Source organism: Malurus melanocephalus, unplaced genomic scaffold (genome assembly GCF_030028575.1).
Source record: "Malurus melanocephalus ecotype Western Australia unplaced genomic scaffold, MMel_1.1 scaffold_23, whole genome shotgun sequence".
NCBI classification, from domain to species: Eukaryota; Metazoa; Chordata; class Aves; order Passeriformes; family Maluridae; genus Malurus; species Malurus melanocephalus.
In genome coordinates this window covers 711,727-729,336 of record NW_026623255.1, presented here as the reverse complement: position 1 = coordinate 729,336, position 17,610 = coordinate 711,727, and the positions used below count along the sequence as shown (strand labels likewise).

General features: G+C 35.9%; 1 protein-coding gene across 2 annotated transcripts in view; it reads left to right on the top strand.

Annotated features, from left to right (window-relative positions):
• SEC63 (SEC63 homolog, protein translocation regulator) overlaps positions 1-17,610 on the top strand; it is a 155,798-nt gene that overhangs the window by 121,803 nt on the left and 16,385 nt on the right. For both annotated transcript variants that reach the window (XM_057390140.1, XM_057390139.1), the window contains 6 exons: positions 2,988-3,046; positions 3,787-3,837; positions 6,396-6,504; positions 8,919-9,013; positions 11,573-11,705; positions 12,869-12,961. In XM_057390140.1, the coding sequence (XP_057246123.1) occupies positions 2,988-3,046; positions 3,787-3,837; positions 6,396-6,504; positions 8,919-9,013; positions 11,573-11,705; positions 12,869-12,961 (540 nt within the window). The remainder of the gene's footprint in view (positions 1-2,987; positions 3,047-3,786; positions 3,838-6,395; positions 6,505-8,918; positions 9,014-11,572; positions 11,706-12,868; positions 12,962-17,610) is intronic.

Genomic DNA, 17,610 nt, shown 5'->3' with positions numbered 1-17,610 from the left:
ATTAATGGAGGTATAAGCAAAAAATATAACTTGTCAATTTAAAATATTTCTTGGCATTTATGATCAAATACTAGCGATGTATTTTGATAAATTAACAAGCCATAGTGCAATAAAAACACTAGGAAAGTATTTACATGGGGATATTGTTTCTGGGTAGGTAGCTACATGAAAATAATCCTGATGATGGTGTGTTGAAGTTTTACATCAGGTGATCCAAATGAAATCAATTTTAAGACTGAAAGTTAATATTTTCTTCCCTATTTGCAGTTGTGTGAGTTGCTTATGAAAAGTCTCTGTGATCACTGTTTTAGCAGCCTACTAAGGAAAAATGTTGCATGTTTCTAGCTGATACTCATTACTAGCAAAGTGGAAACATACAATTTGTTAGGACAAGTTATACAATATATCTATGTGGACTGAGTTGCAGCCAGCTTGTAAGTAAGAAAGGGAATTTGTAACTTAATTCTGAAGATACAGGATATCATGAGGGAACTCTGTGCTGGAAATTCTTCTTCTGAGTTAAACCCATCCAACAAAGGGCATTAATGTTTAAAGGGAAAAAAACAACTCCAGCCCTTGAATTGATGTTTCAAAAATACAGAGAAGGAATCTTCCCTCTTCATTCAAAAAGCCAGCTTTGCCAACTAAATTACTGACAATGACATTTCTGATGGATTGTTGTGATGGATCAGCTTCTTTAATCGTTGTGTTTTATAGCATAACAGATTTCTTTTACTTCCTAGCTTCTAGTGCTTCCTTTGCAAGGCAAGTAAGAGGTATCTGTCCCTCTTGCTACAAAATACAGATAAAATCTTTGTTTAAAAATACTGTCACAATATTAGAAAAATGGTACTGTAGATAGATTTTAATAACTTTCCTAGGACCTTTCTTCATGCTAATCACACCCATAAGCTACTCGCTTAGTGTTGCCAAAGCATAGGATTTAAAKTTAGGCAGTGTGTCAGTGTCCTTGAATGGACCTGAAGCTGTGACTTGAAAAGAAAACTCAGCCAAAACTTGAGAATTAAAAGGCACCAAGATCCTTGGCTGGCTTAGTGAGTGCTTTCACAGACCTAAGAGACTTTGGTTTCCCAGAGGGCAAAATGAAATGATTTTTTGGCAGGGTAGCAGTTCATACTGTGAGCATTTAAGCCTCCTGCTCTTCTGAAAACCTTACCTCAGACTACAATGGAATTAGAATTCTCTGGTTTATTTCTAGACCTCTCCTTATTGTTTGAGACATCTGAAAGGTGGAAGAACTCCCTGATATTTTCTCTGTCCCTCCTCTGTTCTCTAACCTTGTTTCACATCGAACTGTGAGGGGTTTTCTAATTTAGTGACATTTATCATCACTATACATCTGTAGTGTAAAAACCTAAGCTTGAATGCAAGCTATGTACTCTAGACTTCTAGTACTGTATAGACAAAGATGGATACAGTCCCTCACAGAGGCATTTTCTGGGGTAAGATGAAGCAYATGTGGAGTTAGACATGTCCAGCCAAGTTCAATGTGGTACATCCCACCCTCAGTGCYCAGCACWGAGGRACAGGGAGCAGCATTCCTCTCTGTCCAGCTGAGGCAGTGTGAGGCCACAGGCAGGCAAWCAAGGAGGGTTTGTATTTGGCATGACTTGGTCCTTTACTAAAAATAAAGGCAAAATCGTTCAAAGTGTTTACAAGCAGGTGAGGGGGATCCAAAGAGTATGATAGTCTACTAAAAGTGACTTACGATTAAAAACCTATTTCCTCTTGGTATTTGCTGGTGCTTCAGCTCAGTGAGCATGAGTTGGGGTAAGGAGTCTTTCAGACCAGAGGAGAAAGAGCTTTGTATTGAACTACCTCTGTAACTGGAACAGTTTGAAGCTACAATCCTAAGGATCAAAAATACTGGAGTAAACTGAAATTGATTCCATCAGTAAAATACAGATTTTTAGTAGATTATTCTAAAAATCCATAGTCATTAACAGATAAGAGTCTGGAGACCTTCCTTTTTGAGAGCAAGGCATTTCCTGTAACTTGGAGTGGTAAATTCACTGGGTGTTATCTGGTTGAACTCCTAAGGTTGAGGTGTGGTCAGGCTTGTCAGAATGTCAAGGAATACTAATTTTCAACTTAGAGAAGTCACATTAGGCTTATCCATAACAATTGTTTGTCTGAATTGTCACAGTCTGTTGGAGGTAATACCAGTGCCTAACTACTTAGGGATCCTAGTCTTTCTTTACTTAAGGTATTGCTCCTCATGGAAAACCACTAGTATTGAGCAAAGTATGTTGTTTTTCATTTTAAGCAGGTCCTATAAAATAAATAAAGTCTGACTTTCTTTTCTTCCCCCTGTTGGTTTCATAGAACTTTTAGWATTGGGATAGACAGTGTTTGCAAACTTTTATTTATTGCCACCAGTGTCTSAACATAAGCTATTTTATGCTATTGTCTATTCAGATCTGTATACTGGAGATGTTAGAGAATAATGTATTYTATTTTCTGTAGTTTAGCTTATTTTGAATTGAAAAGTGTTCHTTTTTCTTTCTTACCAATCACACAGAAATTTGAACTGACAGAGGGTTTTGTGTTTACAGCTTAGAACATATGTATAGAGGGAAAAACCATCAGAACTTCCCACAGAAGTAATTTTCTTGTAGTTCATTTTTTTACTAAACTATGTGTATTTAAACTGCTGAAAACTCTGCAATGCAAAACTCATAAGTCTTTCAMTCTGTGAATTTCTTAATATATATTAATAAATCTTGCCTATTYCACTGCAWTATATGAAGCTAAAATATTTGGTRTTTCAGGTATTGGATTAAAGTCCTGTTGTTTTATTGCATACTTGAGTGTATTTCAAATTTATTGCTTGGTTTTGCTTATTGAGGTGGTAAACGTGTGGATTTTTTTCTGGGTTGGTGRTTTTGTTTGTTTGTTAGACATAATATGACTTAAAACATTGAGAAAGGCTTTTAATAGTGAATTTCTTTTCTTTTATCCTGCAGCTACAAGCTTCGGCATAGCTTTGCCAGCTTGGATTGTGGATCAGAAAAATTCAATTTTGGTGAGTCAGCTTACTTAGCTCAAGATTTTAAGGTGAACTTTCAAGTGTTCTTGAAAAAAAATTGCTTAATACTACACATTTTTAGTCAAARCACATAGTTAATGCTTTGGTCCAAATGCACATCTTTGAAGCAAATTTCAGGAGTCATAAGTATTAGAGTAGCTTAAATATAACCTTTGGGAGTGAATTATGACTATCTTTGGATGGATCTCAGTCCAATGATAATGAGATTTTACTGTGGTCATCCCTGCTACAAAATGTGTGTTTGCTCTTGCAAGGAAACACATYTAGAGCTGTGTGCTGGCTTTCTCTAGTTCCATTTGGTTTGTTAGTGATGCGCTAATCATACATTACCTAAATGTCCTTCCTGTTGCATTTGTTGCTACAAGGTRTTTTTCTAACCACTTGATATCTTTTAATCGTCTATCCATTGCATCACAGTTTAGCTGCCAACTTTTTAATTATTAAATCATTCACGCACTGTCACAGGTCAGTTTCTTTAAACTGATTCTTATGTGAACTACTCTAAACTGATGAACCTCCTTATTTAAGCCTACTTAATTATATTACTTGTAAGTTGCTCTTCAGAAGTAATGACAGCTATTATGCAATAAGCTTGTGTTGATTTGTAGTAAGCTTGTAGTAGTACTGCTTGACTGTATTTTAGAATAAAGATTAAACAAGAGTGATATTAAGTAGCCACAGTATCTAATACAATATGTCTCATATTTTTTCTGTAGGTTTTGTTTGTATATGGATTAGCATTTATGGTTATTCTTCCAGTTGTTGTGGTAAGTATTATCTGATTCATATTCTACCCTCTGTAACCAAGCTGCAAACAGAGCTATCTTAGACATAGAGTTGTTCATTCTTGCCTTTCATAGAGAGAGAGAGTGCAAGTGAGCTTTTTTTTTAAAGCTGGTGTTTTATTGTGAGAAACATGTAGCTGCTGTAGAGTCTCCAGAAAAATGCAGTGCCAYGATAGAGAGGGGACTGCAGGAAAAATACTAGATATCACAAGAATTASTAAGTTATGTAATTGGTCTTGTACCTCTCTTTGTTCATTTCAAGAAAATTAATGAGGTGATGAACTCAGGAGGATATTCAGTGGTGTTACAGTAGATCCAAGATTGGGATGTCTGTAGCTGAAGTGCTAAAATGATTATTGCAGATAGAACACGTGGTTGATTTGTTTTTTCCTGGCTGCCTTTATTTTCATAACTTCAGTTTTCATTGATCTTCTGTACACCATGAGATGTCTACCCTTGAGATTGCTTTGTGTGGGGAATCACTTGCTAGATGAGTGTTCCTTCAGGGCTCGGGTTTGCCTTACAGTATTGCTTTTGAACAATGTCCCTTACCCTATAGTGATTGTGCATTTGGGGTATGGCGTGAAGCGAGACTCAGAAAATTGAYGCTGAAAACCTCTCATGCTCTTGAGAAGAAGATTTTCATTTGAAAAAGTGTCATGAGGTCTTGGCAGCTGTTTGCATCARTGTATGCAGAGACTSAGAGACATTATTCCTTTCCCTTCAAGTCTTTCTGTACAACTGATGCTTTAGTTTAAAAGATTAAGTGTGCTGATTTCAACAAGTTGTTGAAGAGGAAGTATAAAATCCAGGGTGCAAAAATTTTTCATGCGTTTTGTTTTAGGATTCAGTTGTTGTCTGTTGATACAGGTTTTTGTATACACATACTTYTAGTGATTTATGCCAGGCTTATCATAACTCAGGTGAAAGGAAAACAACCTTGCTGTTGGTACAGAGAAATGTTCTGAGCTCAGAAAAAATAGTCTGCCTCTTCTTGCCCCRTACCAGATGTAGACTTGTACATTCAGACTTGTCACTGTAAATTTCTTTTATAGTCAGTGAAGAGGAATAGTCATTTTTATGGAGCAAGTTATTTTATCATTTTATTTTAAAGTAGACGTACAAGACAACTCATGCCTTTAATGGRCCTTTCTCTTTCATGAATCAATAAAGAAGCTGAAGTTAACTACAGTGTAGTCATCCTATGTTTGATGGGCATCTAAAATAAAGGCTACTTCCACCCTTTGAATCCAGGTTCAKGAAAAAGGAAGATACTGATAAATAGTTCTTTCCAGACCTCCACTGACCTAAATAATGTCCTGTACATGAGGCAAGAGACAGGAACTGTCTGCAGAGGCAGTTAAGGCARCCTTTTTCATGTAGGTTTGTACTGSCTATAGTTAYATTTTTCTTCTAATATCTGTAYTWGTACAGACATTTGATARCTGTGGGATTATAATGTAAATTTTTATGCAGAAAAACATCACAGAAAGTTGTGTATTATTTTGTGTCAGGGTTCATCTATTCATGGAGGAATCAAACATAATTTATTAAAAATTTTGTGGCAGCCAGTCTTTGAGCATTTCCCAAATAATTMAGTAAATTGCAGAATTCTTTCTGTAGTGGGCGAATTTACTATTAAATTAATAGTGTTAAGCATCACTTACTACTTTACTCCTTGTTACTCTTCTACTCTACTACTTTACTCTGCTTGTTATGGTAGACTTCACAGTAGATTGAGGAGTATCTTTGATGTTGTTTCTCATATTAAATGAGCTTTGCTTACAGGGAGGAGTTTAATGAACAGATTGCAGTTTATAACCCAGCACACCATTTTTCTGAAAATATATTGGAGGATACAACCATTGTAGAGTGAGTTCCATAATTTGAATCACTGATGCAATGCTAATTAGGCAATTACAGAATGTTACTGCAGGTCTGGACCACTCTTTCTGTCGGCCTGTATGGCTTAATTCTGAAAATTTACAGCAAGGGCCTCATGCCATCTCCAGATTCCCCTGTTGAAAAGCATTTTCTGGTCAGGTGACTTAAATTACAGTTTCGCATTTTTTCACATAGTGAAAGAAACCTCTTTGTTTGTTCTTGGTTTGGCCTCTTTCTGCCTCATTTAGATTTGAATGCTGTATTGCACTGTACGGAGTTACTACCTGTATAGAAAGTGGTAAATTGAGTAAATTTAACTGCTCTGTGGATTTCTTAAAACAACACCAGAAATAAACCAAGCAGTGTATATGTGTGCAGGTGAATGTATGCTTGGGGCAATTCTCTAGGTGAGATATCATCTAGAAATGTTAGCATTCGATTCTCTCAGATGAGTTTATCAGTGGGCGTTWAAAATTTGTGTCAGCAAATTTTTCTTTTTTTTTGTTTCTCTCTCCTGTCTGAAATTCAGTTCACCTCAACATAGGTAAAATCAGTTGGGCTGAGTTACTTGGTTGTTGACAGACATGAGGTCATGCCACTCAGYTGTTTTTGATGCTTTCTTATAGCTGAGATGTTTGTTCTGTTGAATATTCCAGGGTTCCTGGTGGTACCGATCAATACGATACAGTGGAGATCAGATTCTTATTCGGACAACTCAAATATATACGTATTTTGTCTATAAAACCCGGAACATGGACATGAAACGTAAGTAAAAGGCATCTTGAGCTGTACTCGTGTTGATCTGGAAGTGTCAGTCTGCTGATGTTAAAATACTCCAATTTATAAACCTTATTTAGATTAAAGTAATGCTTCTGGTTCTTTCAGAGAGTTTTTTAAAACTTAATTCTGTTGCAGGTGAAGAATACTCTGTAAGAAGACTTACATATTTGGGAGAGGGAGTTTGGTATATTTATGTTTATATCTGTCTATACATTAAAAAGGAAAGGGGGTATTGTATGTTGGGAAAAACATGCTGACCTGCCTGTAGCCCTCAGTTGCCAGTAGGAGCCAACCTCTGTGTGTTTTGTTAGTGTAACAGAACAGGCTTTGGAAATTTTTGGGGGGGCTTAATAAAATTTTTATATGCATAAAGAATGAAATAGCATTTCTAGTTCTAGGATGTTAGAATATAGCTGAATTTCTGTTTAAAAATTTTGCTATCAATTTTATGTTATTTTGTTACTTGTCTGCAGCTTTCAGTATACTTACTTTCATTGTTTACTCACTTTTAAAGGAAGAAACCCCCCATTTTTCTGGGGAAAACTGTTGATTCATTATGTTGGTGCAAAATGGTGTCTTTCAGTTTGGGGGCTGGCATGGGCCTCAACAATTAGCACAGTACTACTTAGTTCTAGATTGGATTTAACTAGATTGCATGCTCAGAGCAATTGAAAAGCAGACTAGAAGAACCCCCAAAACCTTCTATAATAAGGTTCATAAATACATTTTCTTACTCCTTTGAATTGCACTGTTTTTCAGCTTTAAATTTGCTGGAAGATTGTTGAAATCTGCTCTTGATCCATTCTTTTCCTACAGAGCAGAAATGTTTTGCAGATGATCCGAGAGGTGTAGGGAATAGGAGTATGGAAAGATATATTCTTTCCTTTGTCATAGTCCTATGTTTTTCACCTCTCCAGCTAGGTTAGAAAAGAGGAATTAGAAGAGACTTTAGATGTTGAGGGAGATCCAACTTCTTTCTCCAGACTTCCTGTCAACAGTAGATTATTTCATACTGAACCTTGTTTAGAGCCAAGCTTTGAGGCTTGCCTTGTCTGTCCTGAAGATTGGTTAAAAAGTTAACTCTAGGTTTAAGTGGCCTTATTTAAGGACTTAACACTTTTAGGTGGTTCTAGGATCAGAGACAGATAAGTCTTTTTCCACTGAGGTGTGTTGTGCAGTCTGAATGAAAACTGAGGTGTAGCTGGGGTGGCTTAGACAAACCATATAGTAATTGGAGAAGGCTTTTGCTTGGTTATGAAGCAACCACAGTTGCTTCCACTGTGGTGTGGTGTATCAGAGTTCAAGGCTTAAGCCTGGGCAAATATAATCAAACCAGGCTAGGGAAATGATGAGACAAATCTACATGGCTCGCCTTGTTTTAAAGTAATTTTTCAGGCTTCATGACAAACAAATCTTTTAAATTTCCTTTCCTGAAAAATCACAGTTGTTGATCTTAAATAATGGGAAGATATTTATAGTTATCTGAAAGTCTTCAATATGCTGCACTGAGGAGTGAATAGATAATCAAGCACAGAAATGAAAATTGATGCTCAGGGAACTTGACTCATTGTTAGTAGTTTGAATTCACTGGGCACTGCAGGTAGGCAAAAATAACATTGACTTGCTCAGAAGAGAACTCACTCAAAATTTAAGGAGGAAGAGTGAGTAACTGCTGCCAAAAAAGTTATTTTAACTGAAGCAAGTGATTCTGTGAGCTCTCTCTGGAAGTGTATGGCTGAGGGGTCTGGTCATGAGCAGAAAGATCACAATGGGACTAAAGTATTCAGTTGTCTAGGGCTTTCATTTTAAATATACTACAGAATGTTTTGTGGTAATACGGATTTTCCTAATCACATAAAGAAAAGAGCAGTTCATCTTCTTTGTGCAATTTATTTGCAGGATTATTTATTGAACTACTTTTCTAATAATTCAAAGAATTTTTTGGGGTCAATTTTCAATGCTGGCTGAACAGAAAATGGAGTTGTAATTTTATCCTTCCTGCCTCCCTCTTCTATGCACAATGTGGTGCTGCTGCAGGCACATGGATTGCTGAGAGGAATGGGTTTGTGAGCATGCAGAAGTAGTCAAACTGCTGTGCAGTGATGTCTGCTGGTCCTAATGAAGTAATTATGGTTTTTGAAGACGTTTAGTGTCAAATGCTGGACTTCATACCATGCAAAATTGAGCCTTGAACRATCTCTTTTGTCTTGTGCCAGGCATTGATTCCTGCCTCCTTTCCCCTGTGGCAGTAGTAACTGATCCATTAACTAGAGAATATAGATATTCATGGTTGTTGGGGGAGGAATGGGAATAAGTTTTATGGCTAAAAGTTCTGAAGAAATCAGCTGCTGGCTTAGGATGTTGACATTTTCTTTGTCTGACTCCAATTATCTTTGCAGGGCTTATCATGGTTTTAGCAGGAGCATCGGAATTTGATCCTCAGTACAATAAAGATGCGACGAGCAGACCAGCAGACAACATCCAGATACCACAGGTCAGTTATATCCAGAGATGTTTTAACTGAGTCCTTCAAGGAAAGAGGGAGAGGGTGCTTCTAGGTGACCAGCTGACAGAATTCAGGTTCTGGAGGCATTAACTTTGTAGAGAGGCAACTGCAGAAACAAGAACAACAAGCTAGACTTGATTTAAACTTTTTTAAAAAGAAAAGATAACATTAATGGTGGTAATGCTTATTTTAAATGGAATTGGTTTAGTATATAAGCTGCTTCACTGGGCTTTTGGGGATGAGTAAATAGTACATTAGAATGTTAGTCCTTACAAATTTTGAGTATTGACATGAGGAGGTGATCACCATTTGATGTTCTTTTAAATCATTAACACTGATCTGGTTGAGTGTTAAGATTGAAATAAAATTATTATCCAATGTCTGAATTAGTAATGTCTTTAAATATTGTAAAGATTCCACCATGAATATCTGWTTCCCTCTGGTTGCCTTCTATATTAATTTTCATTCAATGTTTCCAACAGAGATGCCATAAATGCATACTKTGGCAAATAATTATTACTAGCAGAGTTTTAGGAAGTCCTATGGATCAGAAACCAGCACTTTGATTTTAAGAAGTTTAAAGCACAGTAAACAAAATGCTCCAATGAAAATGTTTTGAGTTGGCCAAAAGAAGGGGAAATAGTCTCACAGATTTAACCTTTGCATGCACAAAATTGAATTTTCATGTTTTAAACATGTCTTAAACATAAGASGTATCTCAGTCTATTTTAATTATCATTGACTCGTTTACAAATTGTTTATCAAGTTGTGAACTTCATGGGTAGAATTGCAGTAAATGGGGTTTTTCAGCGATGGGAGCAAAAGGCTGGAAAAGATCACCTTGAATAGTGATTTTTCACCCATTCTGTTGCCAAGCACTGGCATTCTGCAAGCCCTTTTAYATTTAATCATTCACTATTTAAAAGGCAGTGAAGCCTTCTGTAACCATATCCTACTGGGAAATTGTTTCAGAACTTGCTGTTCTAGTGATTAGGAGTCTTGTTTGTGACCAATTTATATTCTTGGTTTTTATCATCACTGTTCTGGAGTCTAAATGATTCTTGCTGTGTATATCCTTATGCATCTAAAGACAGAAGCAATAGCCCATTAGTTACCTTTTTGTCTTTATTTTGCTAAACTAGAAAAGCTGCTCTTTCATTCCTTTCTTTTCCAAAAGGCTTATTTTCCTCCTCCTGCTGTGTGCTGAATGGGTACAGTTGCCAGTTGATAGATGCCTAAATTTCACCTTATTTTTTATCTGCTTAGAATTTTCCACAGTGTTCTGTGTTAACAGTGCCTTAGTTGGTGGCTCTACTGTTCCTGTATTTCTGCAGGGAATGACTTTTGGCATACTCTTTTCCACATCTGTTCTGTGTGGTGTTTTATTACTTTCTGGATTTCTCCATTGTATATATCTCTGTTTTCTAGCTAACAGACTTCCATCTTCGAGCTGTAGTTCTTGTTAGTATGCAAGTGCATGACTGCATTTTATGTCAGCATTTGTTCCCATTCCAAAGGTCATCAGTGTCCTCTTTTTTTTCCTGACTATATGGCAATACAATTCTCTGAAGCATTAGTATAGAAGTGTATTATTAATAACTTTTGCAAGTGTATCCTACTTTTGGAGCCATGATCATTGTTCCCATTTTTCACAAAATTCTTTTCTAAATTTTACTGCTCTTGGTCTGTGGTTACATCAGAATGTGCTTATAAGGAGTTTCTTGTCAGAAGATCTTTTTTTCAAGTATGGGGAAAGACTGGTCAAAGGTTGGTGTAGTTTAGCTGTTGATACTCAAAGTTCTCTTTTTGTCTTGAGATTTTGGAATTTCTGTCTCTCCTCATATAACCTTTTGACCTAAAAAGTRAAGCTTCTGGGCCAAGTACTGAAGCTACTTTATCTGAGCTACTGTTACTCAGACCTGTTTGAACTGTGGGTCTTGGTCCTTTGGGGATCAAGAAAGGTCATCCTGAATAAAGARCACCAAGAGTTTTTCAAGTTGGTGTGGTTTATAAACAAGTAGAAATACTTGATCTTCAGCCTTGATACTGATTTCAGGCTTGTAAGCCTCCTTCCCCTGAAATTATTCCTAGGGAAGTTTGCTGTGTCTTAGATGGCTGAAAGGTCTCAAAGTGAAGCTGTTGCTTGTGCATATTGATTTTAATGTAAATACCTTAGAAATATGGTTGAATCTAGTAAACCTTAGCAATTAAATCAGATGCTAAAAATATTTATCCATCAATACAAATTTACTTAGTGCTGTAAAGACAAGTTTCTTCTATTTAAATGTTTATGATCCCCTTGTTCTCACATTGAAACAAGGCATATAAAGACATTTAAACAAGGCGTATAAAGACACTTCTTTACTTTTTGCAGCTGGGTTTTGAGTAAAAATGGAAAATATTTATCTCTACAGAAATTTCTATGGAAAAGTTACTTAAACTCTTGCTTTTGTGAACATACTTTTTTTTTCCCTGTTGAACTCTTCTCCTGTATTTGYGTCTCTTTAGCAACAAAATAGCTGTTTGTGTTTGACTATTTTATTTTAGCTAATCAGAGAAATTGGTGGCATAAATTTAAAGAAGAATGAGCCTCCTCTCACCTACCCTTACAGTCTGAAAGCCAGAGTTTTGCTGTTGACACATCTTGCCCGAATGCAAGTTCCTGAGGTCCTTGAAGAAGGTAATGGCTTCTCCCCTAATCAGATATTACTGGAAATAGAGCAAGATGCTTCATGCTACAGTTCTTTTGATTCTTATCCCATAAAGAGTTGAATGGATCTCTGCTCAATAGTCTCCAATGCAGGCTGCTTCGTTTTTTAACTTTAGTGACCCTGTAGAACATTTACTTACCATTTACTCACTCCACTGACAGCCCTGCAGTACTGATATTTTACTTCTTAATGCTTTTAGCTGCAAATATGGCTTTAGATAAATTGTTTTTGATCTTTGTAATAGAATAAAAAGTTAAACATGTGAAGTATATTTGCTTTTCAGAGCAAAGAAGTCCAAGATAAGGATAATGCTGCTCTCTAGCATTTCCATGTGTATTTATTTTTGGGGATTCTGAGATTTTTAGCCCCCTATGTGAAGTAAAGATGACAAGATTGGAACTTTAAATAACAGTTACCTGGGAGCTTCAGTTTGTGTTTTGGAATTTTTCATTCTTGTAAATATTCAAACTGAAATGTTTCTAAATGCATTTCTTAAATTTCAACCATGAAAGCCGTATTTTTAGGCTGACGAGAAAAGTGGAGATGTTCTGCATTTTAATGGAAATTAAAAAATAAACAACCACAAATGAGGGAAAATGCTTTGCTTCAAATTTTCGGTTTCTTTCAAAAGAAAAATAATCAGTTTTAAAAAGTGATGAAAAATGTCTTATCTTTCCTTTAATTTCGTTCCTGTTTGTACTTAGAATTTGACACAACTGCATTCGAAAGAAGCTCATACTACAAATAATGTTTTTTGCAGAACTGGTGTTTCAGTTRAAATTAAAAATCCTGATTTTAACCTGTGATTACCTAAAGAATTAATGCTGTTTTACTACGACTGATACATTGTCTGTGCCACCCCATTGCTTTTTAGATGGATCTAGTAAGTATTGCTTCATTTGGTGTGGAAGCTGGTATACAAAATTTGTTTCCTCTTAGTACTTGCATTTTCCTGGTTATTTTTAAGGAATGTTACAGATATATGTGTCAGTGAGAATAGAGTCRCATTTTTGGTAATATAAGAATGAGTGGAAGTGAGTACCATGGCATTGAATGGTCCAGTTCATGTGAACTGTCTGATTGTTTTTCCTAGAAGTAGTACAGTGTAATTGCAGCCAGTTATATCTTGCAGATCAGCAGTTTATCCTTAAGAAGAGTCCTGCACTACTTCAAGAAATGATTAATGTGATCTGCCAACTAATAATAATGGCTCGAAGCAGGGAAGGTAAGARAAGAAATTGTGTGATTAAAACCAGTAAATATGTTTCTTCATTGTAATACTTCATAAAGTGTTTGGGTTTTGTGGGAAATGTAACCTGTGATATTTAGAAATGCCTAAATGGGCTTTTGCTCTTTCTGCTGTAATGAGAGTTCTCTATGAGGATTGAAATGTTGCTGCTGCTGCCAAGCTCTGCTCTGAAATCCTGAGTATGCGTGTCCTGCTTGTAATTTTTGCAATTAAAGTTTCTCCTTAACTGCAACTGAAAACCTTTTCTTGAAGATGTGGTTCATTTTCAGTAGCAAAGCATTWAGTGCTTTGTGTTCTTTCCATTTGCACTTTTACAGTTTTTTCTCTGTTATAAGTGCCTCTTGTTTTTGACATAATTTCTCTGCCATTATTTCTTTGTATGTTGCTCATATTTCTCCATTTAAGAATTCTATGCTCTTTARCCTGCTACGTAGTTTTATTCTGAACTTGTAGAGGCAGGTGCTTAGCTCTAATYGTCATAGAAATGATAATTCAATTAAAATATAATAATTAAGCTTTTTTTGTTTTTACTGTAAAAAGGCAATTACACAGAAGRTGGTTCCTTGCAATGTAAGGAAGCAAAGACTTGGATATAATTTCTYTATTGCACCAAACATAGTCAAAGCATTTTTTATGCCAAACTGGGGACCATTTTGTTTGCTATCAAACAATACTTAATGGTTTATCTTTACTAAACTGAAACTCCTTTAATGASCATTGATAGCATTTTAGTAAGAATGGTTCTGGGAAGGATATTTCCCAGAACTATTGCAMGTGGTGCTGGAAATTGTGCTTCATAACAAAATAAAGTGTAAGAGGGATGYCAACAGATAAGGATGTTGTCTGCTAGCTTAGATTTTTTTTTTTTTAAATTTAGATAGTATTTTATAAAAAATACCTAAACCTCTGAGATACTGTAAAATACTTCAAGGCTCTGAAAAATATCTTTTAAGATGACCTAGATGGCTGATGTGATCCATTAGTCAGCTATCGAATAGTTGTTGTCTCTGGTGTAAAATGAAACCATCGTAACATAGGCAGAAGCTTTTTTTTTATGCCACAAAACTGAAGTCTTTGAAAAATGAGGAAAGCCCTGTAGTTCTTTTTGTAAAAGCTGAATTAAGATGCTGAATAATGTTCATTATATACTTAGCGACTTAAATGACCTTTGAGTAGCTGTGTTCTCCTYTAGTTCTGAGGAGTACACAGAGATACTTTCTTAATTTGACAGTAAAATGGTTATTTACAATGCAGTATTTTAAATAAATTGCTTTGAAGTTCCAGAAAATTTAGATTTTAGCTAAAATTAAAATTAAAAAATGGAAACAGTATTTTGAAATACAGTGGTGTAAATTAATTTTCCATTAGCATGTGATATGATTATTTATAAACCAAGTTTGAACAACATCTACTACCAACAATTTCTTGRAATTATCATTATCTCCTCCAGCCTCAATCATTTTGTGAAAGTGGAAGAGCTGTCATTATAGCTGTCATTATGGACAGTAGAAATTACTTCTGTAGATTTGGAAAAAAYGTAGTAACATGTCATAGGTATACTTGAGGACTTGTCTGGTATTTCTCTAACAGCTTTTTCTCAAAATTATTTCCAAAGTTTGAAAGAGGCAGTACGCAGAAATTTGTATCTCTTGCTTCCATGCCAGTGCTTTCAGCACAAGGTATTAAAGAGAAGGTGGTATCCAACAGTTTCCCATTAACAGCCAACACTAATGAAATTGGGGATTTCAAGGTAAACAGTTTCAGAATTTTGGTCTTTAGTCTACAGTGAAGTCACTGTTTTTACTACTTACTACTTWGCAAACATTGACCCTGTTTTTAATGACTGTGCGTTGTAGAGAGAACTGTGTCACCCTGCCAACTGTTGGGAAACAACTGGACATTAGAAAGATGGCATTGGTTTGGTTTTGGTTTTTTAAGGTGAATAAAATTAAAGTTAGGTATTGAGATTTTTGAGAGAATGTTTTGCTATATTTTATATTTGTCAGCATAATTTTAAGTGGATTAAAACTTAACTGAAGTTGTTTGGTGGTTAGTTCTAATTTTCATATACATCAATATTGACACAGTAAGTAAAATGATCACATGCTACAATTAGCCATAGATTTTCAGCAGTCCTGAATGGTAAAAGTACAAAGGTGATGGAGTAGGTTAATTCTATCTAAAGAARTATTTTGGGGAGAAATTGTATTTTGTGAAACCTAAATTGATGGTGGGCTGAGTAATCTCATTTTGTGCGGCACACATGCCTTTCAGATATTCTGAAATGTTTTTGTTGTTATTATAAGCTTAAAAATGTCTGCAGAACATTTATGCTTACTTTACAATCAGGTCTTTTGAAATAAGACACTTGGGATGAATCTTCACAATCTTGGCACTTTGCTTTGYGGCATCCCTTGCTTGCATCCATTGTTTTGTGGCAATTTAGCTAATAGCTGAGAACCAGCAGGTTGCAAATTATTTTCATGGCTTCCTTGAGATCATCCTTAAGTATGATAAGTAGATAGCTGCCTTGCCAAGTGAGGTGTTTGCTGCCAAAAACATGGAATGTGCTCCAGTAAGCATCTGTAGAAGTTAGACATCAGTTCAGCTGTCCAGTCAGAGCACATTGCTTAATTCAGGTTGGAAGCTGCAGTGTAACGAAGAGATAGTTCTTGACTCAGGTGTATGCCAATCCTTCACAAGCTAAAATTTGCATTTAAATTTTTGATTGACTACTTCAATGTCAYATATTGGGTTTAAAGTGAAAGTGGGTGGTTTTTGGTAAGAATGAAAGTCTTTGCTGATGAGGGTGAGGGGSCACTGGTGGGGATTTCSRGAGAAGCTGTGGATGCCCCATCCTTGGGAGAGATCAAGGCCARGTTGGATGGGGCTTTGAGCAACCAAGTGGAAGGTATCCCTGCCCAGGGCAGGAGTTTGGAACTATATGATACTTGAGATCAATGCAAAACATTTTCTGATTCTATGTTTTTGGTCAATGTTATAACCTTAGATTAAAGGTCATCTTGTATTGTGCAATTTGACAATCAGAAGCTGTCAAAATATGTACAGCAATTACATTAATTTTATGTTAGGGGCATTTGGGCGATTTTAAAAGCTATGCTGGCCTCGGGTCTGCTCTTAGGGAATATAAAGGCCTATGTTCTTTTCAGGAAACCAAAATAATATTTTCTAAGTTCAAAATATTTTTCTACTGTCATGGATGATGGGTCAATCCTTTAAGAAAGAGAATATTTTCTACTCTGACTAGTGCTCTGTGGTCTCAAAGCTCTGGATGAATTTCCTGCAAAAGACAGTTTGTCAGAGATTATTTAGGATTCTTTTATTGACTTGGTTTGCAGTGTGTTTTTTTAACTTTAAAAAATCCTGTGACTTACGTTAGAAGCAGCCAAAAAAATTACAGGGGAGGTGGAAGCTAGGTAAGATGGAAAGTAAATTTGGTGTTATTTGATTGGAACATTAATCATTCCATAAGTACTTTTTTTTTAAAGGTTGAAGTTTCATCTTTCTTAGTTACCTGTCTATTGAGCCCAGGTAGTTCCATTTGTGTTATATTTTTTTTGCATTGCGTTTAATTGTCACATGTCTTTCCATGTAACTTGATTAGATAACTAATTATATTTATAGCTTGATGTAATAGCAAAGAAATAGGCAATTTGAAGGGGAGAGGGCAAGTGAAGCAGAGTGAACAGGGTGAGCTTTCATGTGCATTTAACATGCCCTCATAGCGGCTATAAATCTGCAGCAAGGTAATGAGTGGTGTAACGGAAGGAGAAAACATAGTGAAGACACCAAATTCATGGGGGTGTTTTTTGGCTCAAACTTATKACCTTTCCATATTTCCTCTGTTAAATATTTTACAAATAATTTAAAGTTGCTTTCTATCAACATACAATAGCACTTGTAGCTTTGGTATGTTCATGTTCAGGTGCATGTTATAACCTGTCGGCCTTCTCATCTCATCTTATCTGCATCTCTCACTGCCTTGATAGTGTGGCAGGCTGGATCACACAGAGTGGCCATGGTCCTTCTGGCCATCAGTCTAATCAATCTATTGAGAGATACCTCTGTGCCCCTGTTGTAGTGTCCCAAATACACATATTTGTATACACATWTATGTGCCAGAAGATATTTGTGTTCATACTTACATTTTTATGTTTATATGCAGAATACATGTGTAACAGTCAAGGTAGTCAAAAGCTGATTGTTTCTCAGAAAAGATTTTAAAGTATAGGAGAATGATAGGGGTTTTCAAATAAATGGCATAATAACCTGTTTAAAATGGCCTTCAGTTCTTTCATCTGCCACATATAAGTTCAGAAAAAGATTTAGCTTAAGGTCCTTTTGGCTCTTCAAAGAGGATCTAACTCGTTTTTTTGTTTCATGGAGAAGTGTATACAGAGTGACCCAAGCATTGCCAGTTCTGGACTTGCAGCAGCTCTTGAACTGCTTGAGAATTCTGAAATGTGGGCTCTCTAAAGAGGGTTTGTGAGGAGGTTTATTTATGAATGAATGGTTGTCAAATAAAGTTGTGTTGCAGTTTGTGTCTGCTTTGCTTTTTTATTTCTTTGGAGATGTGATGAAGAGTATTAAATTACTAAGTAGGG